The 22,105-nt window shown below is 39.6% G+C and overlaps 1 protein-coding gene across 1 annotated transcript; it reads left to right on the top strand.

Annotated features, from left to right (window-relative positions):
• Positions 1 to 3,256: 3,256 nt before the first annotated feature.
• EPCAM (epithelial cell adhesion molecule) lies at positions 3,257 to 13,760 on the top strand. Its single transcript, XM_081254436.1, has 9 exons — positions 3,257 to 3,530; positions 5,748 to 5,855; positions 6,138 to 6,378; positions 7,281 to 7,346; positions 8,375 to 8,438; positions 9,278 to 9,379; positions 10,566 to 10,766; positions 12,480 to 12,524; positions 13,305 to 13,760. Exons 1-9 carry the CDS (start codon positions 3,455 to 3,457, stop codon positions 13,344 to 13,346), a joined length of 945 nt encoding a protein of 314 aa, XP_081110562.1. The 5' UTR covers positions 3,257 to 3,454; the 3' UTR covers positions 13,347 to 13,760.
• The last annotated feature ends 8,345 nt before the right edge of the window (positions 13,761 to 22,105 follow it).

The raw sequence follows: 22,105 nt of genomic DNA, 5'->3' as shown, positions 1-22,105 counted from the left end.
TACTGAAGTAGTTAGAGAAAAATGTGTAATGAAGCCTGCAGTTGACTTGGAAATGCATCAAAATAATAAGACAGATGAGTAGATAAATGGATAGTTATGTGATGAAGCAAGTACAGTAAAACATTAATGGTATAATCTAAGGCTGGATCTCTTCTCTCAACAACTTGATAGAAGTAGACACAAAATCAAAAGGAATTTTCAAGACCTGAAAAATACCATCAACCAACCTGAACACTCCACCTCACAAAAGTTATTCTTTTCGAGCGCACATGGAACATTCACCAAGACAGACCATATGCTGGGGATGAAAGACACCTTAAGAAAGTGGTTGCCTCTGAAGGAACGAGAATCAGGACAGGAAGGAAGCTCTTATTTTTTATTTTAAACTTTATAGTACTACTTGACTTTTATACTATGTACATGCATTTCTTTGATAAAAGTAAAACTTTACTGTATTATTTTAATTATAATAGATATCACTTAAAAAGCATGTACATATTGATATTAATGTACTAAATAGTATACTAAGTGCTTATTATGTGGTGCTTTGTATTTTATAAAATAATCTCAGGGGTAGAAAGATACGAAAAGGGTTTTTTCACGGTAGGGGATAGGCATTTTGCTTTGGAGACAAAGTTTACTTTAATGACAAACATAATGACACTTGATAAAAAATTATACACACATATGTAAATGTATTAAGGTGGACTCTGAATATACAGACTATTTTTATAAACCTAAACCATGATGAATAATATCTCCCACTCTGCAGGGAGTACATCCTATGAAACCAGGTTCTTTAGGATATGTGAGAAGTAATGAACAAGTAATATGAATACCAAACTGTTAACAAGGATTATCTAGGAGAGAGAGGGGTTTGCTGAATAGTGGTCAAAAAGAGCTTTCATTCTTCATTCTATATAATGTACTTTTGTTTTCTACTAATGTATTATTCATGAAATAACTAAACTTTTAAGAACTAGTGGCCCTTTATAGCAAATGTTTACACATTACACTCTCCTCTAGCCATCTGCAAGAATAACATTCATCCCATTTAAGGTTTCATTAAATTTTACATATTACACACATATACACACACACATACTCTAAAATCTGTGTGAAGAAACTATACTATAGAATATTAAATAAGTAATTTTCTTAAATAGTACCCCTAATTGTTTCTTTTTAAGGAACATGATAACTAACTTTTCTCCTATACTATTTATATTTAACATGTTATCTTTTTGATTTAGAAGTATCTCTTAACATTCAAGAGAAAGTCACAACCAAAATCCCTAACCTAGCAATACTTTGCACTACCCATTATATCTTTTCTTAACTAGCTTCTCTCCTTTTCTATCCATTCTTTAGCTTTGATGTTGGTTTTTTAATTGGGTTCTTAACTGACAGGCTGCAAGAGTTTGGTCAGAAAAGTTTAAATACAATTTTTAATATTGTCATATTTTTTCTTAGTCAAAATTCTATATCAAACTGACTACTGTGAAAATTAAAAAGCAACACCTGTAAATTTTAAGAACAATTTAAAGCATATACTTAGTAGGAAATCTTACCAAGATTTTACGAAATGTTCTTAAATATGGCACTGGAACTAAAAAAGATTCACAAAGCATAAAATGAGAGCAATTTTGAGCAGTGACAAATTGAGAAGGTGTTAAAGACCTATAAAAATAAATAATATCTTGGATGTATACTCAGATACTATGAGTCGGATTAGTGTGGTGTTTTGTCATTTATTTAATAATCATGTTTATTCAATTCACATTATTGAAATGAACCATTTAATAAACAGCCGTCAAGTTATAAAAAGATGAGGTTTTTCTTGATTAGGTAGGTAACAGATTTAGACCTGGCAATGGAACATTTTGCAAATAAAGCCACAATAACCGGTTTTATTCTTGGGAAAAGTGTGTGTAGTTTGGGGGCAGGCAGTGTGTAACTTTCTGAAGACATCCAAAATGCAGAAGATAACAAAAATCGGGTTGATAGTTGTTCCTGACTTGATAGTGCTATTCTTTCCATTTACAGAAATTTTTGAACAGATCACAAAGTTCCAGAACTAGGTCTAGCTCAGATTTACAGATTTAAAATATTGATAGGATTTCCTTAATATGTCAATAATTAAATAGTTAAATAACTTATTTAACGTCCAACTAAAATTCACATTATACTGGTATTTACTGCAACAAAGTTATTATTTACATTAATCAACTAGCAATAGGCGGATACAACACACTTAAATTATTGCTCAGTAAAAACATAATCCATGACTTGATATACATTTGTAAAAATTAATCAAATTCAGTTGAATCTTTAAATTGCCTATTCACTTTTCCTCTTTTGAACTTTCTCCGATGATTTAAACTGAAAAAAAAAAAGACTTTTAAAAACAGGTCATAATATTACAGCTAACAAAAATACCATTAAAAACACTTAATACTTTTAATAATTATTAAAAGCTTCAAGTCACTACACTTAAGAGTGTAACAACAGCGTGTTGTGATTTGAATTCATTTGCACCGAAATAAATTATTGTCCTTCGTTTCTACTTCCTTCTATTTTCGAAGTACTCATCAACATTGCTCTCTAATATTAATCGACCCTGGTAATCTCAGTCTCCAGCATTTCGCTCTATGGGAACACCTTCAAGTGCTAAAAAGGCTTATAAGAAAAAGAAAAGAATTATTGAGAATTATAAAGATCACATGAGTTTGTCATCCCGAGAGCTAGGGAGATTCTCCTTTTTTTCTAGTTTCAAAGGAGTACAATTAAACGTACAGGTAAAGCTCGAAGGTCTTTTTTTTATTGTGCTTGGGACGGTCTTCCGCTTCTCTTTGTATTCCATTTTACCTTCCGCCTTCATCCTCCCGGCCCCCTCACTCTTTCCTCCAGGTCCAATTTCTTCGACGTTTCAGAGTCGTGCTCCCTCCGGTAAAAAGGAAGTCTCAGTATTTTCAAACTTTCTCCGTGGCCACCCAGGGTCCCACCCTTCCCGCCCCCACCAGCCGCAGGAGCAAGCACCTGGCGAACCCGGCGCACACCTGGGGAGGGGGTGGTATCCCAACGGCCGCGTTCCGAGTGGGGGAGGGGAGGGGAGTCTGTTCCCTCCCCCCGCCTCCCGGCTGTGACTCATAGCCGAGAACTGGCCGTCAGAGGTGAGCTGCCGCGGGCAGGGGCCGGGGGCGGGGCCGCCAGGTCTGGAAGGTCTGCTCCGCCCCGCCGAGCGTCCAAAGCGCGCAGTCCGCCGGCCAGCTCGCACCGTGCTCCCGAACCCGGGAACCTCGCTGTCGTCCTCCCTACGCGGACCCGCGCGTCCCAGGCCTCGCGCCGTCCCGCCGGCCAGCGGGCTCCCGGCGGCCTACTCTGTCCGCGCGCCCTCCCGCGAGCCCCCGGCCCGCCTCGAGCCCTTCGCGCCCTTGTCCTCGGCGCGCGCAGCATGGCGCCCCCCCACGTCCTTGCGTTCGGGCTCCTGCTCGCCGCGGCGACGGCGGCGGTGGCCGCGGCCCAGGAAGGTGAGGAGCGGAGTTGAGGGGTTAGGAGGACCAAGGGGTGGCGGCCCTCGGCGCCCTAGACGTAACCTGCGGGGACGGGGCGGGCAGCCGCGCTTCTCCGCCCGGAGACTGACGGCGCGGGGCTGCCCAGGCTCTGTGCGGGTGGGAGGCAGCGGGAAGGCGCCCACTCGGGCGGGCCGGAGGGAGCAGCCTCGCTTGGCGCTCTGCGCGCCTCTCTCGGGAAGTGGACCGGGGCAGGGGTGGAGGGGCAGGCGGGGAGCAGAGTGGCTGCGGTCGCGGCCGCCTCGACGCGCCCACCTCCTTCGGCCCCTGCGCACTTGGAGTTTTGGCGAAGCGGAAACCTGCCCGGGCCGGGAGGGGACTCTGCGACTGCGACCTGCGGCCCCGCCCCTCCCCGGGCACCTGCGGTGGGCCCCGGATGTGGGTCTCGGGCGGGGACTGGCGGCTGCGGTGAGGCCTCCGGGGCCGCTACGCACCTGTGCGCGGGGAGGAGGGCCTTGACAACGAGGTGTGTGGATGTTTTCTCTTTAAGGATCATATAAATAATGCCAAGTTTATTGTAGGGAACCCAGATATATCGATAATCGTAAAGAGTAAAAAAAAAGTCATATTGGAACCACTTCAAGAAAATCCTGTAATTAATAATTGGGTATATTTTTCTTTTAGACATTGCTCTAAACATTACCCTGAACCTAAACACATGGTTTTATGTCTTGATTTTTTTCCCCCTACATAATATCCAGAGTCTTCCGTTTCCTTTAGTCTAGAAAAGCATGATTTAAATGGTACAAAACAATCTATAGCCTGGAAGGTCGCACCGTTATCCTAATGTTGGACATGTAGTTTGATTCCAGTTTTTCTTACTCTGGAATAAACATCTTGGCTGCCATCTCTTGATTATTTGTAAGGTCGTGGGTAGCAGCGAAGTGTCAGTTAGCCAAAGTTTCGTGGAAAGGCTTTTGTAGTCTCACCAGCAGGGCTCAGCCTAATTCACTACACTTTCAAAATAATGCAGTTTAATCAACTCATGTTTTTTCAACTTCAATCTGAGACCAAATACTTAATTTTAAATTGCTTTGAAGTGATGATAGCTGCTGTAGGAGTATGTTCAGAAAGTCTGTTTGGTCACTTTTAAATTTCACATTTAGGCATAAATATGTGCTCTGAGCAGGTATAGCGTAGTGCTGCATAAGATTTTAACTCCTTGAGGACCGGCACTATACTTTCTCTTTTTATGACCCCGATACTGAGTTTAGTGCTGGACAGATTATATAGGTGGTTCGTACTGATTTTAATTTAAACAGGGAAAAACTAAAGCCAACTTGAGATATGAAGGAGCAATATATAAATTCTTTGGTCTGTCGTAATTAGTTTTTGTTTTTAAAGATTGAACTCTCTTAGCTAGACGAAGAAATTAGATGTGCTTGCCATTTGAAGTTAAAATGAACTTTTGAGATAGTCGAAGATATAACTATTGACATCAATATCCAGAATGGGCTGCTTAACAGCACTTTCAAAATCAGGTTCTAGAATTTAATTTAGTTAGGAAATGCACATCCGGAGGTACCTCCAAATTCAATTGAAAGTATAATTTTTCTAAGATACGAAATTGTCCAAGGGTTGAATATGTTCCCATTAAGTCTCAAGAAACATTTCTTATTAAGAAAATGGGGTGGGAAGAGGGAGGTAATGTGAGTTATTCACTGATCATAGAATTGGTACTTTTTTAAATTTAATTTTTATTATATATTGGGATCTAGTTGATTTTACAGTGTGTTTCCGGTGTACAGCAAAATGGTTCAGTTATACATATATCCATTCTTTTTCAGATTCTTTTCCCATATAGGTTACTGTAGAATATTGAGTGGAGTTCCCTGTGCTATACAGCAGGTCCGTGTTATCTATTTTATTTTACTTTTTTTTTTTTTGCGGTATGCGGGCTTCTCACTGTTGTGGCCCCTCCTGTTGCGGAGCACAGGCTCCGGACACACAGGCTCGGCGGCCATGGCTCACGGGCCTAGCTGCTCCGTGGCATGTGGGATCTTCCCGGACCGGGGCACGAACCCGTGTCCCCTGCATCGGCAGGCGGACTCTCAACCACTGTGCCACCAGCGAAGCCCTAACTTGGACATTATTGTCAGAACGTAATTTAGCTGGTCCACCATCAGAGTTGATAGTTGGATCCTCATTTTTAAAGTGGATTTTTTTCCCCTGCAGGATGTGTGTGTGAAAACTACAAACTGACCACAAACTGCTCTGTGAATGCGCATGGTCAGTGCCAGTGTACTTCAATCGGTACACAACATTCCGTCATTTGCACAAAACGTGAGTAGAATATTATCCTCATTACCTTTAAGTTTTATTTTGACTTATACTTCTTTAATTGATTTGTCTTGAGTCGGGAAGCGTTTAATTGGCTTAAATCTGAATCATGTTATTTTGTCGACATTATCTCATCTCTGAAGTTTCTTATGATTTAGGAAGTGAACCTGGGAACTTATAAGTCTACGGTAATCTTTGGCCCTGGAAGTTTGGAGTAAATTAAATTTTTTCCTTAAGCATACAACTGCAGTTATTTTTCACTTTGACATGATGCTTTCTTTTCAGTGGCTTCCAAATGTTTGGTGATGAAGGCAGAAATGACTGGCTCAAAGGATGGGAGAAGAGTGAAACCAGAGGGCGCTATCCAGAATAATGACGGGCTCTATGATCCCGAGTGTGACGACAAGGGGCTCTTTAAAGCCAAGCAGTGCAATGGCACCTCCACGTGCTGGTGTGTGAACACTGCTGGGGTCAGAAGAACTGATAAGGACAGTGAAATATCCTGCTCCGAGCCAGTGAGGACCTTGTGAGTCGGGCTGCCTATAAATTTCTTGTTTTCATGCTTTTTGGATTTGTTTAATTAAATTTAGTTTTGAACATGTAATATGATTTTGTGACTTAGAATTCAAAAGATAGAAGAGAGTGGACAGTGACAAGCCCCCATCCCATCTCAATCCCCCATTTACTCAGTTTACGCCATAACCTTCCAGAGATCTTCTGTGAATTTACTAGCAATGTAGTTTTTCTTATTTTTAAATTTTTTTCTTATGGTAGCATACTAAACATAATTTTCCTTAATATATTTTTACTTAACACTTCAGTATTTTAAAATACGATTAGTGTTAAATGTATATGAATGATTTAAGCTATGTATATATTTGCTCATTTATTGTGTCTTAGAGCGAGGTATGATTGTTTCAGGGATTATGTAATGGAAAGGAATGGAAACACACTGCAGCTAGATTAAGCCAAAAAGATTTTATTGGAAAGGACTAGAAAGACCAAGGCAGGCACTCTCTCCACTTCTGTCTTTGGAGAGCCTTGTGGCCACTTTTCTGTTTCTCTCAGTGCCTTTTTGTCTCTTCCCATGAAAGTGACCCAACATGACCAACTAAGTCTTAGCTGCCTATATATTACTTGTTTTCATGCTTTTTGGATTCATTTAATTAAATTTAGTTTTGAATATGTAATATGTGATCTTGAGTGTGGTGACCAGAGGCCAGAGGGTCCATGTTAGAAAGCCTGAGTTCTTTATGAATGATGTGTGTGAGGGCCAAGGAAGAAATGAAGGGCATATCTTTTGTATAGATCCTTTTTCTGTTAATTCTCCTGTAATTCCACTTGGGAATTTGGCTATTAACATATTAAGAAAATAATATAAAAGGCTGAGTTGTTACGGTCAATCAATACTGTCTTTTTACTTTATAGCTGGATCATCATTGAAGTAAAACACAAGACAAGAGAAAAACCTTATGATGTTCAAAGTTTGCAGGCGTAAGTGCTATTAAATGCATTATGTTTGCACAGTTCGTGCTCAGAACTTCCCTCCTACACCATTAGATAAACTAAAACAAGTCTCAGTGCGTTTTCATATTTCTGAAAAATAAAATACTGTAAATAATATTTTAAACTTTTTTTAAAAAATAGAAGTGCAAGAATTGTACAGATTCCTGTAGTACCCTTCGCTCGGATTTACCAGTAAACATTTTGCCACATTTTCTTTTTATATGTTTATGCATATGTGTGTGTACTTTCTATATCTATCTGAGCATGTATAAATATTATTTCGCCAGAACATTTGAGAGCAAGTTCTAGATGTCATGCACCTTGACCCCTAAATACTGTGGTGTATCTTTTCCTAGGAACAAAAGGCATTTTCTTACATAACCACTATACAGTTATCAAATTCAGGAAATTTAATGTTAAACCACATTGTGCCAGTTTTCCCGATGTCCTTTGTGACAACTTTTTCCCCTCTGACCCAGGACCCAGTCTAAGATCATGCATTTAGTTGTTATGACTATTCAGTCTCTTTAAATATGGAACACTGCTTTGGCCTTTCTTTGTCTTTGTTTTTCCAATAAAATTTAAATTTTTAATTAGTATTTGAATTATAAACCATGACATTGATATTTTTGAAGAGTATGGGCAAATTGTTTTATAGAATGTCCCTCAATTTTGGATTTGTCTCATGTTTCCTCATAATTAAATACAGGTAATTCATTTTTGATAGGAAAGCTACTTAAAGTGATCTTGTGTCTGTCTCAGTACCTCACACTGGGAGGCGCACGACATCAGCTTGTTCCTTTACTAGTAATGTTAACTGTGGTCAGGGTGGTGTCCACCAGGTTTCTCTACTATGGAGTTACCACTTTCCTTTTTGTAATTAATAAGTATAATCTTTGGGTGGATACTTGGATACTGTGTAAATATCCTGTTTCTAGTCAAACTAGAACTCAGCAGTTTTTGCATCAATTATTATGATGATAGTTGTAAAATGGCATAAAATTTTTTATTTACAGTGCACTCAAGGAGGTAATCACAAGTCGTTATCAACTGGATCCAAAATATATCACAAATATTCTGGTGAGATTTTTTTTTTTTTTTTTTTTTTTAGCAAGTGAGCTTTAACAGAAAATTGGTCGGCTAGTTTGGTTTGGGTATGATTTTTGATAGTGGTTAAACTGCATTTGAATAACAGTTTAAGCCCTGGGCACTTAATCCTGCAAATCCCCTGTTATTGTTTTCCTTCCGTAGTCTTTGAAAACCTCAGTTTACCCTTAAAGAAAATGTAGTGTCTCTTACTATTCTAACACATGCCAGTCTTCACACCTTGGAAAACCTCTCTCTGTGGTTGTTTTTGGCAATACTTAGGATGCTACGTAGTCCTGTTTTCTCTGGTTTCAGGAGCTAGTCTTTAACCAGTTAGCCCTTCCTTAACTCTTTCAGCTTTGGTTGAAAAATGCTTGAATAGTGTGATGGAACTCTTTCAAGGCAGAAAATTGCTGTCATTTTTTAAAAGACTTTTTGGTAGGGACAGACTTTTCCTTCCTAAAAACAGAACATGGTAAATGCCACTGCATTTTGGATTGCATTTCTTTGGCATTTTAGCATTAAAGTAGTTCTAACCAAATAAGGTACTTTAATATCTTGTTTAAAATCTTTTAAAAATTCTCTTTTGAAGAGAAAATTATAATTATCTTTGGTTGCATTGCTATTTTAATTCCTTTGGATAGATTTTTAAAACCTCCCAAAGATTTTGAAATTATTAGTGATAAACCCAATTATCCACTAATGGCAAGAAACACTGACACCTGCAGATTACAGAAAATCAAACACTGAATATTCTGATTATTGAACAATGATACTTTCATACAGTTTTGGTTATAGTAATATTAATTTGTATTTTTCCATTTTTCCCCCAGTATGAGAATGATGTTATCGTTATTGACCTGGTACAAAATTCTTCTCAGAAAACTCAGAATGATGTGGACATAGCTGATGTGGCTTATTATTTTGAAAAAGATGTGAGTATAATCTTCCTCATTTTATTCTTGTGTTTAGAAATGTAATGTTGTCTATCATGCCTCAGTGGATTCAAGATCTTTCACCTGTTTCTCTACTTTTAGGTCAACTGTATGAATAACTGTTCTCCAACTGGTTCTCATGCTGCAATTAATTTTGTCCTCCTTGTCGTTCACAGTCACCTTTCTTAAACCCCTTTCTTACTTGTTTGTATATTTATGCCTTTTTATCACATTGTTCTGCCTAGAATATCTTCTCTTCTATGATTCTTATTACCTCCTTGGCAGTTATTTAGTTTGTGAGTGTAGCCTTCCCCTACTATAATTTCCATTAACAAGAGACTATGTAAAAAATGCTGTGTAACTGGTGTGATTAAAATGTTTGTTTAAACTTTAATATACTGAAGTGAGCTATTTTCTTCTTTTTTTTTTTTTCCTGAGCCCATCTCCTGGAATTTCAGTTACGTGTATGTTAGACCACTTGATAGTAACCACAGGGCCACTGAGGCTTTGTTCTTTTTTTAAAAATTTTTTTGGCTGTGCTGTACAGCATGGGAGATCTTAGTTCCCTGGCCAGGGATCGAACCCGTGCCCCCTGAAATGGAAGCATGGAGTGTTAACCACTGGACCACCAGGGAAGTCCCTAAAGTGAGCTATTTTCTGATGAAATCTGGGATTCACTTCAAAATAACAAGGCCAAGGAATTCCCTGGCAGTCCAGTGGTTAGGACTCCGTGATTTCACTGCCAAGGGCTAGAGTTCGATCCCTGGTCAGGGAACTAAGATCCCACAAGCCAAGCGATGCAGCAAAACAAAACAAAACAAAACCCCACAAAACAAACAAAACAAAAAACCAGGCTGGGAGAGGCTGGGGGTGTGGGGATAGAAGGAAGAGTAGATAAAATAAGGTTGGCCACGTGTTTATGTTATTGAGTCTGCATTAACAGGTACATGGGATCTCATTATTCTATTCTTTCTACTTTTGTATATGTTTGAAATTTTCCTGTCATTAAAGTGGTGGGGTTTTTTTGGTTTTTTCTTTCTTACGTTTCAATGGATGAGATTGTTATCACCAAAACCATAAAGATTCTTGGCAGCAGTTCTTTTGGTACGTAATTGGCACGTAATTCTATGTGGCCATGGTAGGTTTTCTTAACTATTTTAAAATGCTTTTCTCCTTCTCAATGTAGGTTAAAGATGAATCCTTGTTCCAGTCCAAAAGGATGGACCTGAGAGTAAATGGGGAACTACTGGATCTGGATCCTGGTCGAACTTCAATTTACTATGTTGATGAAAAACCACCTGAATTTTCAATGCAGGGTCTACAAGCTGGTATTATTGCTGTCATTGTGGTTGTGGCAGTAGCAATTACTGCTGGAATTGTTGTGCTGGTGAGCATAGGACAAGTAAAATTTCATTTCAGGGTCTCTTCTTTGAAGAAAAGGTGATAATATGAAAAAGCCACAACCGTGTTCCAAAACAAGTTAATGAAACCAAGTCTTCATTTTTTGTAATCCTTTATGCTGAATGAATCTATTGCATTTCCGGTCCCTTTTTATAAAATAGTCAACCTTATGAAGCAAGAAAGGATACTGATCTGAGAAAAGCTTGTAGCTGAGCACCTCACAGGTTGGTTACCTTGCTATCAAATAGCAAACGTCCTTCAGTTGTCCTCACTGCACACAGGAGTGCAGTTCAACACTGTTGCCAGGGTTAGTGCAAAATAACCTGAATTCCCAAACCATTCAGTAAGATGAAACTACAGAACACAAACTAATGTTAGCATAAAAAAGAATTAAAAGGGATAAATATGAAGCAACAGTTCAAAATAAAAGATTTAATGTAAACTGAACTTAGCAGTGCTTCAGAAGAAGACTGTATCAGCTGAACAAGCAGCATTTGTTCTAGATATGTAAGGGTACTTCAGCATCAGGAAACTTTACCAACACAACAAATTCAGAAATAGATTTGATGGTATATGAGAAGTTATATTTTCAGTTCAGCAGCATTATCACACTTGGCTATCCATCTGGAAGAAAACAAAAGTTGGATTCCTGTTTCACCCGACCAGGGCTGGCCGTATTGCTCAACTGTGTGTGAATAGCACGTTTTGGAGCACAGCAGCATGAAAGGAGTTGGGCAGTACACCCATGTTCAAACACAAATTCTAGATGGGTTATAGTTCAAAATGTTAAAGAATAAGATAAGTCTCAAAATTAATTTAGGAGATGTTGTACAACCTTGTGGTAAAAGAAACCAAGTAAGGTGGGAAATCTGGAATCCATGAAGGAAGAAGTATATATTTGACTTCATTGAAATTAAATATTTTATATGGCAGAGATACTGTAAAGTGAAAAAAATGTCAATGATAGGCTGGGGGAAAATATTCACGATGCATAAAACAAGATTATTATGCATACTATATAAAGGGTTCTTAGAAAATGATGAGGAAACTAAAGAAAGAGTGGTAATAGGTGTGAATAGATAATTTACAGAAAAGGAATTCCACATGGCAGATAAACACAAAGGTTCATCATGGAAATCTAATTGTCCTACAGAAATGAAAGCACAAGTGCATGAGGAAGCATGGTCAAAGTCATATATTACAGCGTTGCTAGTAAGGGTGAATCTGGAAACAACCTGAGTGTACATCCAGAGGAGGATGGATGAGTAAACTGGGGGGTATCCATGCCATGGAGTAAAGTGGCTATTAAAAAGAAGGAGTTCAAAAAAAAAAAGGAGTTCAATCTATAGCTTTTGATCTGGAAGGATTCCTGTGATGTGGATACAGGCTGTGCAAAGAGGGAAATGATACTCTGCATGATCCCATTTTTTTTTGAGACCCCCTAAAACTTGTATGCATATGTTCATATATTTGTATTAGGATGGAAAAAGATGTGGAAGAATGCACACTAAACTGTTAAATTTCACTAAAGGTATTCATTGTTTTCTCAGTGCATTTGAGAAACAATGTCTACGGATAGATTTTAAAATTAAATTTGTTCATATCAGAATTGTGTTCATTAAAAGCATATGTGTCAATTTAAACTAACTTTTTGTTTGGGTAGCAGTCCTCAAATAGTAATCATTTTTCTTCCATATAGGTTGTTTCCAGAAAGAAAAGAATGGCAAAATATGAGAAAGCTGAGGTAAGTGGATTATTTAATTAAAAGGCCCTTGTTTTAATCTCTTACTCCTAATAATCCCTATACCTTCCAGACACTGACAGGTCTCAATTACACTTGAGTCCCTTTATAGTATAGTCCTTAGGGTCTTAGGGAGAGTCTCACAATGCTAAATTTTCTTTCACGAGTTCCATAGCAGACCAGATTATATTGAATTCTGACCACTTATTGGCTGGGCAAGTTATTTAACTTCCCTTAAGCCTCCATGTTTCCTTTATCTGTAAGACAGGGATAATAGTACAGACCCATTGTAAGGATTTAATAAAGTAATCTGTGTAGAGTGTCGATCCCATGCTTGCCGCACAGCAAGATGTTTGCCATCCGCAGTAGTTGTCATCATCATGTCTCGGTTCTGCCTATAATTAGTTGTGCGATCTCAGACAAATCATTTAATTCTAAACTTCAGTTTCCTCACCCATAAAGTAAAAGATTCGTAATAGAAAATGAATTGGTTCTTCCTATATTTAAAAATGGTATACATTTAACAAAAATATTACCCATTCTTAAAGATTTAGCTTACCTGCTACTTCCCCCTGTCACTTTGGCCATCTTATCTCTAAAAAGCAATTTGGATCATGTACTTAATGTGTGCTTCCTTGTAATATACCTTTTTTAAAAAAAATTTAAATAAGTCATAAATGTGGAGAATTTTCTTGCTTTCCTTTTTGTTTTTTAAGCTATTTTCAGAATGAACAAAAGGCTGGGTCCAAAATTATTTTAATTTTTTCTTTTTCCCTCTTTCAGATAAAGGAGATGGGTGAAATGCATAGGGAACTCAATGCATAACACTAATTTGAAGAGTAACTATAAGGGAAATTAGCAAACAGACTCAGATTACAAACGTATGAACGTGGGGCAAAGAGAAGATCTTTGAAGACCGCTATTGTGTTAGTTAACATCATATATTTGTAACAGTTAAACCTGTATTCAAAATATAAGCAGTTGAAATTGACTTTACTAATCTTAAAATTTGACCGCAAGTGTCATATATGCAGATCTGATATAAAACCCAGAATTTGAACTGCATAGTTTGAATTATTTATGCCTAACATTGAAGGGTATACATTAAATATGCTTCCACAGTAGAGTCTGAGTGACTACTGTCTTGTCTGTTTGTGGTTAAATAGCTGCCTTTCTGTCTACTTTGAGTCGTGTACATATAAATGTTTTTTATGAACTATGAAATAAAACACTTAAAAATGAGTTTCCTAACTTCATTTGAATCATTGAATCAAATTTCATAGTATACAAATAATAGGTTAAGAAATGCTCTGAATGCTAGCTACAAATTAGAATTTGCATGAGTGCTTATAATAATGTATATTCAATATAAAGTTTATAACCTGTAGTGTGTAACTTCTTTTTTTTTTAATAACATGTTTAAAAAATATATATTTATCTATTTTGGCTGCGCCAGGTCTTTGTTGCAGCACGCAGGCTCTTTAGTTGTGGCATGTGGACTTCTTAGTAGCGGCATGCAGGATCTAGTTCCCCCACCAGGGGTTGAACCTGGGCCCCCTGCATTGGGAGCACGGAGTCTTACTCACTGGGGCACCAGGGAAGTCCCTGTAGTGTGTAACATCTACACAGAAAAACCAAACAATTTTATTCTGCATGCATCTAAGATTCTATTTTAGTCAAAGTGGCATTTTGACAGACACTTAATACCTTGAGGCAGAATTGATGGAGAATGTTGTGAACCATGAATTCCATGGTTGGTTGAACTAGAAGCACCAGTTTTTCAACTGAATAATTATGGTACAAACACATTTTATATGAAGTTAAAGTATCCTGAAATATTTTGCTTTTCTTAGGAAAAATTTTTAAACACTATGAAAACATTAAAGAAAATATAAAAACTAGATTTAAACATTTACCTATGATTTTTATCCCTTCCGTAGTAGGCAAATTCTAGGATGGCCCCTAAGATTTCTTACCCATGATATATATGCTGTATGTAATTTCTTCCCTTAGAGTGTGGGCAAGATCTGTGAATATGATAGGCTATCACCCCTGAGATTAAGTTATATGGCAAAGGTGAAGGGATTTTGTAGATGCAGTTAAGATCCCTCATCTCTTGACTCAAGGGAGATTACAAAAGAGTGCCTAGAAGTAAGAGACAAAAAGCAGAAATAAACGTGCTCTCCTGTTAGCCTTAAAGCAAGCTGCCGTGTTTTGGAGAGAGTCACCTATCAGGAAATGGCAGGCCGACCCTAGTGGCTGAGGGCCTCAGTCCCTCAACCATGGAAGTGAATTCTGTCAACAACCAGTGAGCTCGGAAGAGGACTTCAGCTCCTGATGAGAGCAACCCTGGTGACATTTTCACTGGAGTCTTGAGACCCTGAGGAAAAGACCCAGTCACGCTTTGCTTGGACTCCAGACCTATAGAAAGTGAGGTGATAAATGTTTATTGTTTTAAGATGCTAAGTTTGTGGTAATTTGTCACACAGCAACAAAAATTAGTAGTAGAAAGTAATGAGAACTTTAAAGACAGAATAGCAGATACAAGGAGCAGCCACCACCCCAGGGCTGGGACAGCACCCAGAGAAGAGGCCCTCTACTTCTGCCAAGCCCCACACCCTGGGCTGGAATCCAGACCTTGTGGGAGAGGGCTCTGATAAAGAGCAGAGAAGTTGCTGTGGTGCTGCACTGGCAGAACTTTTTGAAAATCTCTCTTGTGGAACTCACTGGAAAAATTTGCTCTCAAGGGCAGGAGTCATCAAACTGTAGCCTGCAGCCTGGTCTACCACCTGTTTTTAGACAGTCTGGGAGTTACGGATGGTTTTTGCATTTTAAATGGTTGAAAAAATTTAAAGAACATTTCATGATACGTGAAAATTACATGGAATAAAAATCTGTGTCCATAAAGTTTTATTGGAGCACAGCTACACTCATTTGTTTATGTGTTGTGTGTGGCTGATTTGCACTACAAGGGCAGTTGAGTAATTGTAACAGACCGGGCCAGTGGGCCAGTGGAATGCAAAGCCTAACTATTACTCTGGTCCTTTACAGAAAAAGTTTGCTGACGCCTGCTTTAGGGTGCTGAGGGATAGCTCCTCATAGGGAGGTGTCCTGGCCGACACCTACGGCACTGTATAAAGCTGCCTTTTATAGCTGGGTGTAGCAGTTTTGGTGCTCCAGGAAGCTGCCATCTGCTGTCCAGGGCTGCAGAAGCCCTGGGTGCTGCAGGAGCTGGGCACTGGGGAAGCAGCAGGTGCCACAGGGGAAACAATACCCTTTCTTCTTGCAGTGTCTCTCCAGCGCCATCTACCGACAAAGCTTCAGAGCATGCACTAAGGGTGAATTTGGAGCTAAGAGGTAATTAAATCAGTAACTCTTGAACCCCAGTGCCCTCTAGTTTCTGTTCTACCTCTTCTGAAGCTACTCCTGCCAAAAGTCAACACTGACCAGCTAATTGCCAATTTCCCCAGTATTGAATCGTTCGATCTCTCCACAGCTTATCACCACAACGACTGCCCCATATCCTACCCCAGTATGTTGCCTACAGATTTTCTTCTTTGGCTTCACTGGCATTACTCTCCTCTGTTTTGTTTTCTCTTCTGCTGACTCTGAAATACTGATGTTCCCAGGATTTATCCTTTCTTCTGTTTTTTCCTTTTTCTTCTGGGAGGATTTCATCATTCCCTTCCCTTGCTTTAGTTACCATCCAAGTCCTGATGATAACAGAAATACCATCTCCATTCTTGTAATTCACCCTGAGTTCTACCCTAAACTATGTTTCACTTAACTAGCCTTTAATGACCTCATCATCTTCCTCCAAAAACCTAGTGAACTCTTATATTCTCAGAATCAGTTAATGGCATTGTAACCAGGTACCAAGTCCCAAGTTCTTTTTTCTCTCTTAACTTCTCCATTCTTTTAGTCATCAGGCCCTGAGATTCTCCCTCAGGAATAAATCTGCCTCTAATTTGCCTCTCTTACACATTTTCACTGATCTCTTCACCACCAGTCTATTCCCTTTCTAAACCAAATCCCACATTGCTCCCAGAATTATTTGCCTAAAGTTGATCCTAGCACTTTTCTGCCCCTTCCCCCTGCCAGTCTGGCCCTGCACTGGGTGCCGTTTCCCCTTTTGGCTGCCCAGCATCCATCTCCTCTTCCATTTGGGGAGAATCCTCCTGTGTGTGGTATTGGGAGCCAGTTCTCCAACTCCCTCTGCAGAAATTTAAGGGTGGTTATCCTCCCTCTGCTCTGAGCATCAGGGCACTGGCACCTCCACCTAGGACTTGGAATCTTGTGATGAAAACAAAGAACAGTTGAGAAAACTCTCAAGGGCAGCGATGGGGTGAGACCAATGGCAGCCACAGGCGTGTTCCACGGGTGGGATCCCAGCCCTCTAGCTATGGTCACTCTGCCTGGCCTCTCTTGGTTCCTCCTTTGTCTCCACTGCCAATACCCTGCTCCAAAACTTTACCACTTGCCTAGATGTAATTTCTGGCTTCCTTCCTCTTCGCTCTCAATCCTTCCTGTGTATTATTCCCAGAACAACAAAAATGGTCACAATCGGGCTTCCCTAGTGGCGGAGTGGTTGAGAGTCCGCCTGCCGATGCAGGGGACACGGGTTCGTGCCCCGGTCCGGGAAGATCCCACATGCTGCAGGGCGGCTGGGCCCGTGAGCCATGGCCGCTGAGCCTGTGCGTCCGGAGCCTGTGCTCCGCAACGGGAGAGGCCACAACAGTGAGAGGCCCACGTACCGCAAAAAAAAAAAAAAAAAAAAAAAATGGTCACAATCTACCTTATTTCCCATTATACTTCAATATATCCAACTTTGCTGCATTCAAGATTTTCCTTCCCATTCCTCAAATGTTCCTGTTCCCCAGTCCTTTTATATTTTGCTTGGGCTTGACCATGTCTTTGTTTATGTTCTTTCTTTTCTTTTTTTTAATTGAGGTATAGTTGATGTACAATGTTATATAAGTGTCAGGTGTACAACATAGTGATTTACAATTTTTAAAGTTTATATTCTTTTTTTTAAACATCTTTATTGGAGTATAATTGCTTTACAATGGTGTGTTAAAGGTTATATTCTTAGGTTCTTTCTTACATCTGGAATATCCTCTACTTAGTCAAGGCCCAGCTTAAGATTCCCTTTCATGAAGCCTTTCTTAACACTTTAGTCTCAGCTCTTTCTACTTCTTTCAACATGAAGGGGATCAGGATATGCTACCCCCAAATATGCCACTTTGGCATAAGGATTTTTTTGAGCTAAAGGCAATTGAGAATCAACAGATGCAGAAAGAGTTCTCTGCCCTCCCCTTATCTGCCTAAAATCAGGGCAGAAATTTCCCTTTGTGAAGGTGTTCCCCCCCCCGCCCCCACCAACCCATCACCAGAGAGAGAGAGTTGACACTGAGATGAGTTTGCATAACTAGACCTTACTGCAACAGCCCTTATCTTCCATTAGTTCTCCCATATATTTCCTGGTTACTTCCCCACAATTGTCATCTCTGGAAGCCCAAACCCTCTTTCCTTTGTTAAGAGGATATATGAGACCCTGAGTCTAACTGATTCTTTGATATTTACTTTTCTGTGAACTCCTGTGCATGTATATATTAATAAAAATTGTGCCTTTTCCCCCATTAATCTGTCTTTTATTAGTTTAATTCACATACTACCAGTAACTGAACTTAAGAGAGTAGAGAAAAAGTTTTCCCTCCTCAATAAACACAACGCTTTCTGTAGATACAACATAATTTCAGTTATTTCCCATCATCCTAAAACATGGCCCCCCAACCCCTCTAAAAATTCCCACTGACCTTGCTTCCCTAACAAGCTGCCATTTCTATCTCTTTTCCGTTCTTAACAAACTTCTTAAATAGAACTAGCACATTTTGTTTTCAGAATGAAATTTTCAATCCATAGAGCTTCTGTTGCCCACATCAACCAACCAAAGAGCTTTCTCAAAAACCAATGACTTCTTCAGATCATTTGCCCACTTTTAAATTGGGTTATTTATCTTTCTATTATTGAGATGTAAGATGTCTTTATAGATTCTGAATACGAGTCCTTTGTCAGATATATAATTTGCAAATATTTTCTCAGAAGAACATACAGAGCACATGAAAAGATACTCAATATCATTAGTCATTAGGGAAATGAAAATCAAAACCACAATAAGATACCATTCATACCCACTAAGATGGCTAGAATCAAAAAGACAGACAGCAACAAGTGTGGGTGAGGATGTGGAAAAGCTGGAACACTTATACATTGCTAAAGAGAATGTAAAATGTTGCAGGCATTTTGGAAAAGTTTTACAATTCCTCAAAATGTTAAACATAGCATGTTAAACATATGGGTTATAGTTTAACGTGAGGACTGTAGCTAAATATATATTAAAAGTATGATATAGTAGTCCCACTTCTAGGTATATATCGAAGAGAAATCAAAACATTTGTCCACATAAGAACTTGTAAATGAATGTTCATAGCAGCATTATTCATGATGGCCAAAAGTGGAAACAATCCAAAGGTCCACCAACTGATGAATGAATAGATAAAATGTGGTATAGCCATTCAATAATACATTATTTGGTAATAAAAAGGAGTGAAGTATTGACACATGTTATGATGTGAATGAACTTTAAAAACATTATGTTTAGAGAAAGAATCCAGTCACTAAACACCCTATATTGTATGATTCCATTTATATGAAATGCCCAGAAAAGGCAAATTTATAGAGACAGAAAGTTGATCTGTGGTTGCCAGGAACTAGGGGGAGAAGGAAATAGGGAGTGACTGCTAATTTGTATGGAGTTTCTTTTTGGAGTGACAAAATGTTCTAAAATTAGATTGTTGTGATGGTTATACAACCCTGTTAATATACCAAAAATCATTGAGTTATATACTTTAAATGGATGAATTATGCAGTATGTAAATTATATCTCCATAAAGCTGTTTAAAAAAGAAAAAGATGTCTCAATACTCAGCTCCAGGGGCCATTTTTAGTTGTCCTTTCTCTGAAACTGCGGCTGCTGACATGGTTGACAACACTTTACTTATTGTCATTCTTTAATAATGGAATAATACAACCAAATTACAAAAATTTTAGAAACTAGAGTGGTGGCAAAATTAGTGTTGAATATGAATTTCTCATGGGCATATTATCATAGAAAACTGAGCTAACAATAATTTATTTATTTTTAGAAATTTATTTATTTATTTTATTTTGGGCTGCATTGGGTCTTCCTTGCGGCGAGCAGGGGCTGCTCTTTGTTGTGGTGCACGGGCTTCTCATTGCGGTGGTTTCTCCTGTTGCCAAGCATAGAATCTAGGTGCGTGGGCTTCAGTAGTTGTGGCACGTGGGGTCAGTAGTTGTGCCTCGCGGGCTCTAGAGCACAGGCTCAGTAGTTGTAGCACTCGGACTCAGTAGTTGTGGCGCACGGACTTAGTTGCTCCACGGCTTATGGGATATTCCCAGACCAGCGCTTGAACCCATGTCCCCTGCATTGGCAGGTGGATTCTCAGCGACTGCACCACCAAGGAACTCCCTGAGCTAGCAATAATTTATTTCTAAGATTAAGTTAAGATGCAAGAGGGAGGAGATATGGGGATATATGTATATGTATAGCTGATTCACTTTGTTATAAAGCAGAAACTAGCACACCATTGTAAAGCAATTATACTCCAATAAAGATGTTACAGAAAAAACGATTAATTGGGCCTCCCAGGTGGCGCAGTGGTTGAGAGTCCGCCTGCCGATGCAGCGGACACGGGTTCGTGCCCTGGTCTGGGAAGATCCCACATGCCGCGGAGCAGCTGGGTCCGTGAGCCATGGCTACTGAGCCTGCGTGTCCGGAGCTTGCACATCTGGAGCCTGTGCTCCGCAACGGGAGAGGCCATAACAGTGAGAGGCTCGCGTACCGCAAAAAAAACCCCAACAAAAATGATTAAGTTAAACACTTTAAAATTTACTAAACACTTTTCTATTTTTGGTTGTTTAAAAATCTTAATTATTACTTCTTTGAAGAGCCTCTTTGTTAGGTACGTGTGCCTTTTTGCCCAATACTTACTTACTCTGATTATAAATAGGTAACAGTCATTATGAATTTGGAAAATATGAGAAAATTAAAACCCATTTGGTGGTAATGATTTTATTGCACCCTATCAATCATATTGTACCATGTGTTCCATTTTTGCAAAATCCCTCTTTTCTGTTATTTTTAGAAATTCATAGTTTCCTCTGTAGGACTAGAAAATATAAAAAATTTCTATAAGACAACTATTTGACATAACTTTCGAAATTATCATAAACATTTAATATGTGCACATGGCTTTAAAGAAAAGATATATATATTTTTTTAAATGAATTTATTTAGTTATTTTTGGCTGTGTTGGGTCTTCGTTTCTGTGCGAGGGCTTTCTCTAGTTGCAGTGAGCGGGGGCCACTCTTCATCGCGGTGCGCAGGCCTCTCACTGTCACGGCCTCTCTTGTTGCAGAGCGCAGGCTCCAGACGCGCAGGCTCAGTAGCTGTGGTGCACGGACTTAGTTGCTCCGTGGCATGTGGGATTTTCCCAGACCAGGGCTCGAACCCGTGTCCGCTGCATTGGCAGGCAGATTCTCAACCACTGCGCCACCAAGGAAGCCTAAGAAAAGATATTGTTAAAAAAACCTCTTAGGAAGTTCCCTGGCAGCTCAGTGGTTAGGATTCCAGGCTTTCAATGCCATGGCCTGGGTTCAATCCCTGGTCCGGGAACTGAGATCCTGCAAGCCACATGGTGTGGCCAAAAAAACACCAAACAACAAAAACAAACAAACAACAAAACAAAACAAAAACCTCTTGGGCAAATTGATTACAAGCACATTTCAAAGTTTTATTTCAAGCTTTTCTCTAAGCAGGCTAATTAAAAGGTCCCTCTTCTTGAAGACATTTTGGCATTTTGGAGGAAAAAAAGCCTGTTAGGATCATTGTTATTATTAGCCTGGATTCAAAGTAAAGAGTGTCTGAAATCATTAGCTATCTTTTAAGTCTGGTGAAAGGTCATTGTCCTCTGCCAAGGCTGATAGTCCTCTAGATGAATTTCTAGACTTTATGCCCATTAGTCTACCAGAAATGGTAGTAACTCCCCAAAAGGAGCAGTTAATGACATCAGACTATAAGGCTTAGGTCTGAGACACATTTTCTTTCTCAGAACAAAAGGACATACAAAGGGGCTTCCCTGGTGGCGCAGTGGTTGGGAGTCCACCTGCCGATGCCGGGGACATGGGTTCATGCCCCGGTCTGGGAGGATCCCACATGCCGTGGAGCGGCTGGGCCCATGAGCCATGGCCGCTGGGCCTCCGCGTCCGGAGCCTGTGCCCCGTGGCGGGAGAGGCCACAGCAGTGAGGGGCCCGCGTACCGCAGAAAAAAAAAAAAAAGGACATGCAGAAAAAGCTCCCATTCGGGCTGCTGGCCTTAGTCCCCCTGCCCAGAAGCAGCCATGGTTATGTTCCTTGTACTAGGTTCACACTCTGGAGATCCATCTGTATCAGCAGAGCTATGCATCTAAACTGTACAAATATTATAGCTCATAATCTAAAGCGG

This window comes from Mesoplodon bidens, assembly GCF_964165515.1.
Source record: "Mesoplodon bidens genome assembly, chromosome: 14".
Taxonomy (NCBI): Eukaryota; Metazoa; Chordata; class Mammalia; order Artiodactyla; family Ziphiidae; genus Mesoplodon; species Mesoplodon bidens.
Note: the sequence above shows the minus strand (reverse complement) of the source record. Positions and strands in the feature narration are given on the sequence as shown.

Excerpts from the sequence above, each read along its gene's own strand:
- EPCAM (XM_081254436.1), top strand. The coding sequence starts at position 3,455 with ATGGCGCCCCCCCACGTCCTTGCGTTCGGGCTCCTGCTCGCCGCGGCG. Across the intron at positions 5,856-6,137 it reads TTCCGTCATTTGCACAAAAC|TGGCTTCCAAATGTTTGGTG; the intron begins GTGAGTAGAATA and ends CTTTCTTTTCAG. Across the intron at positions 10,767-12,479 it reads CTGCTGGAATTGTTGTGCTG|GTTGTTTCCAGAAAGAAAAG; the intron begins GTGAGCATAGGA and ends TCTTCCATATAG.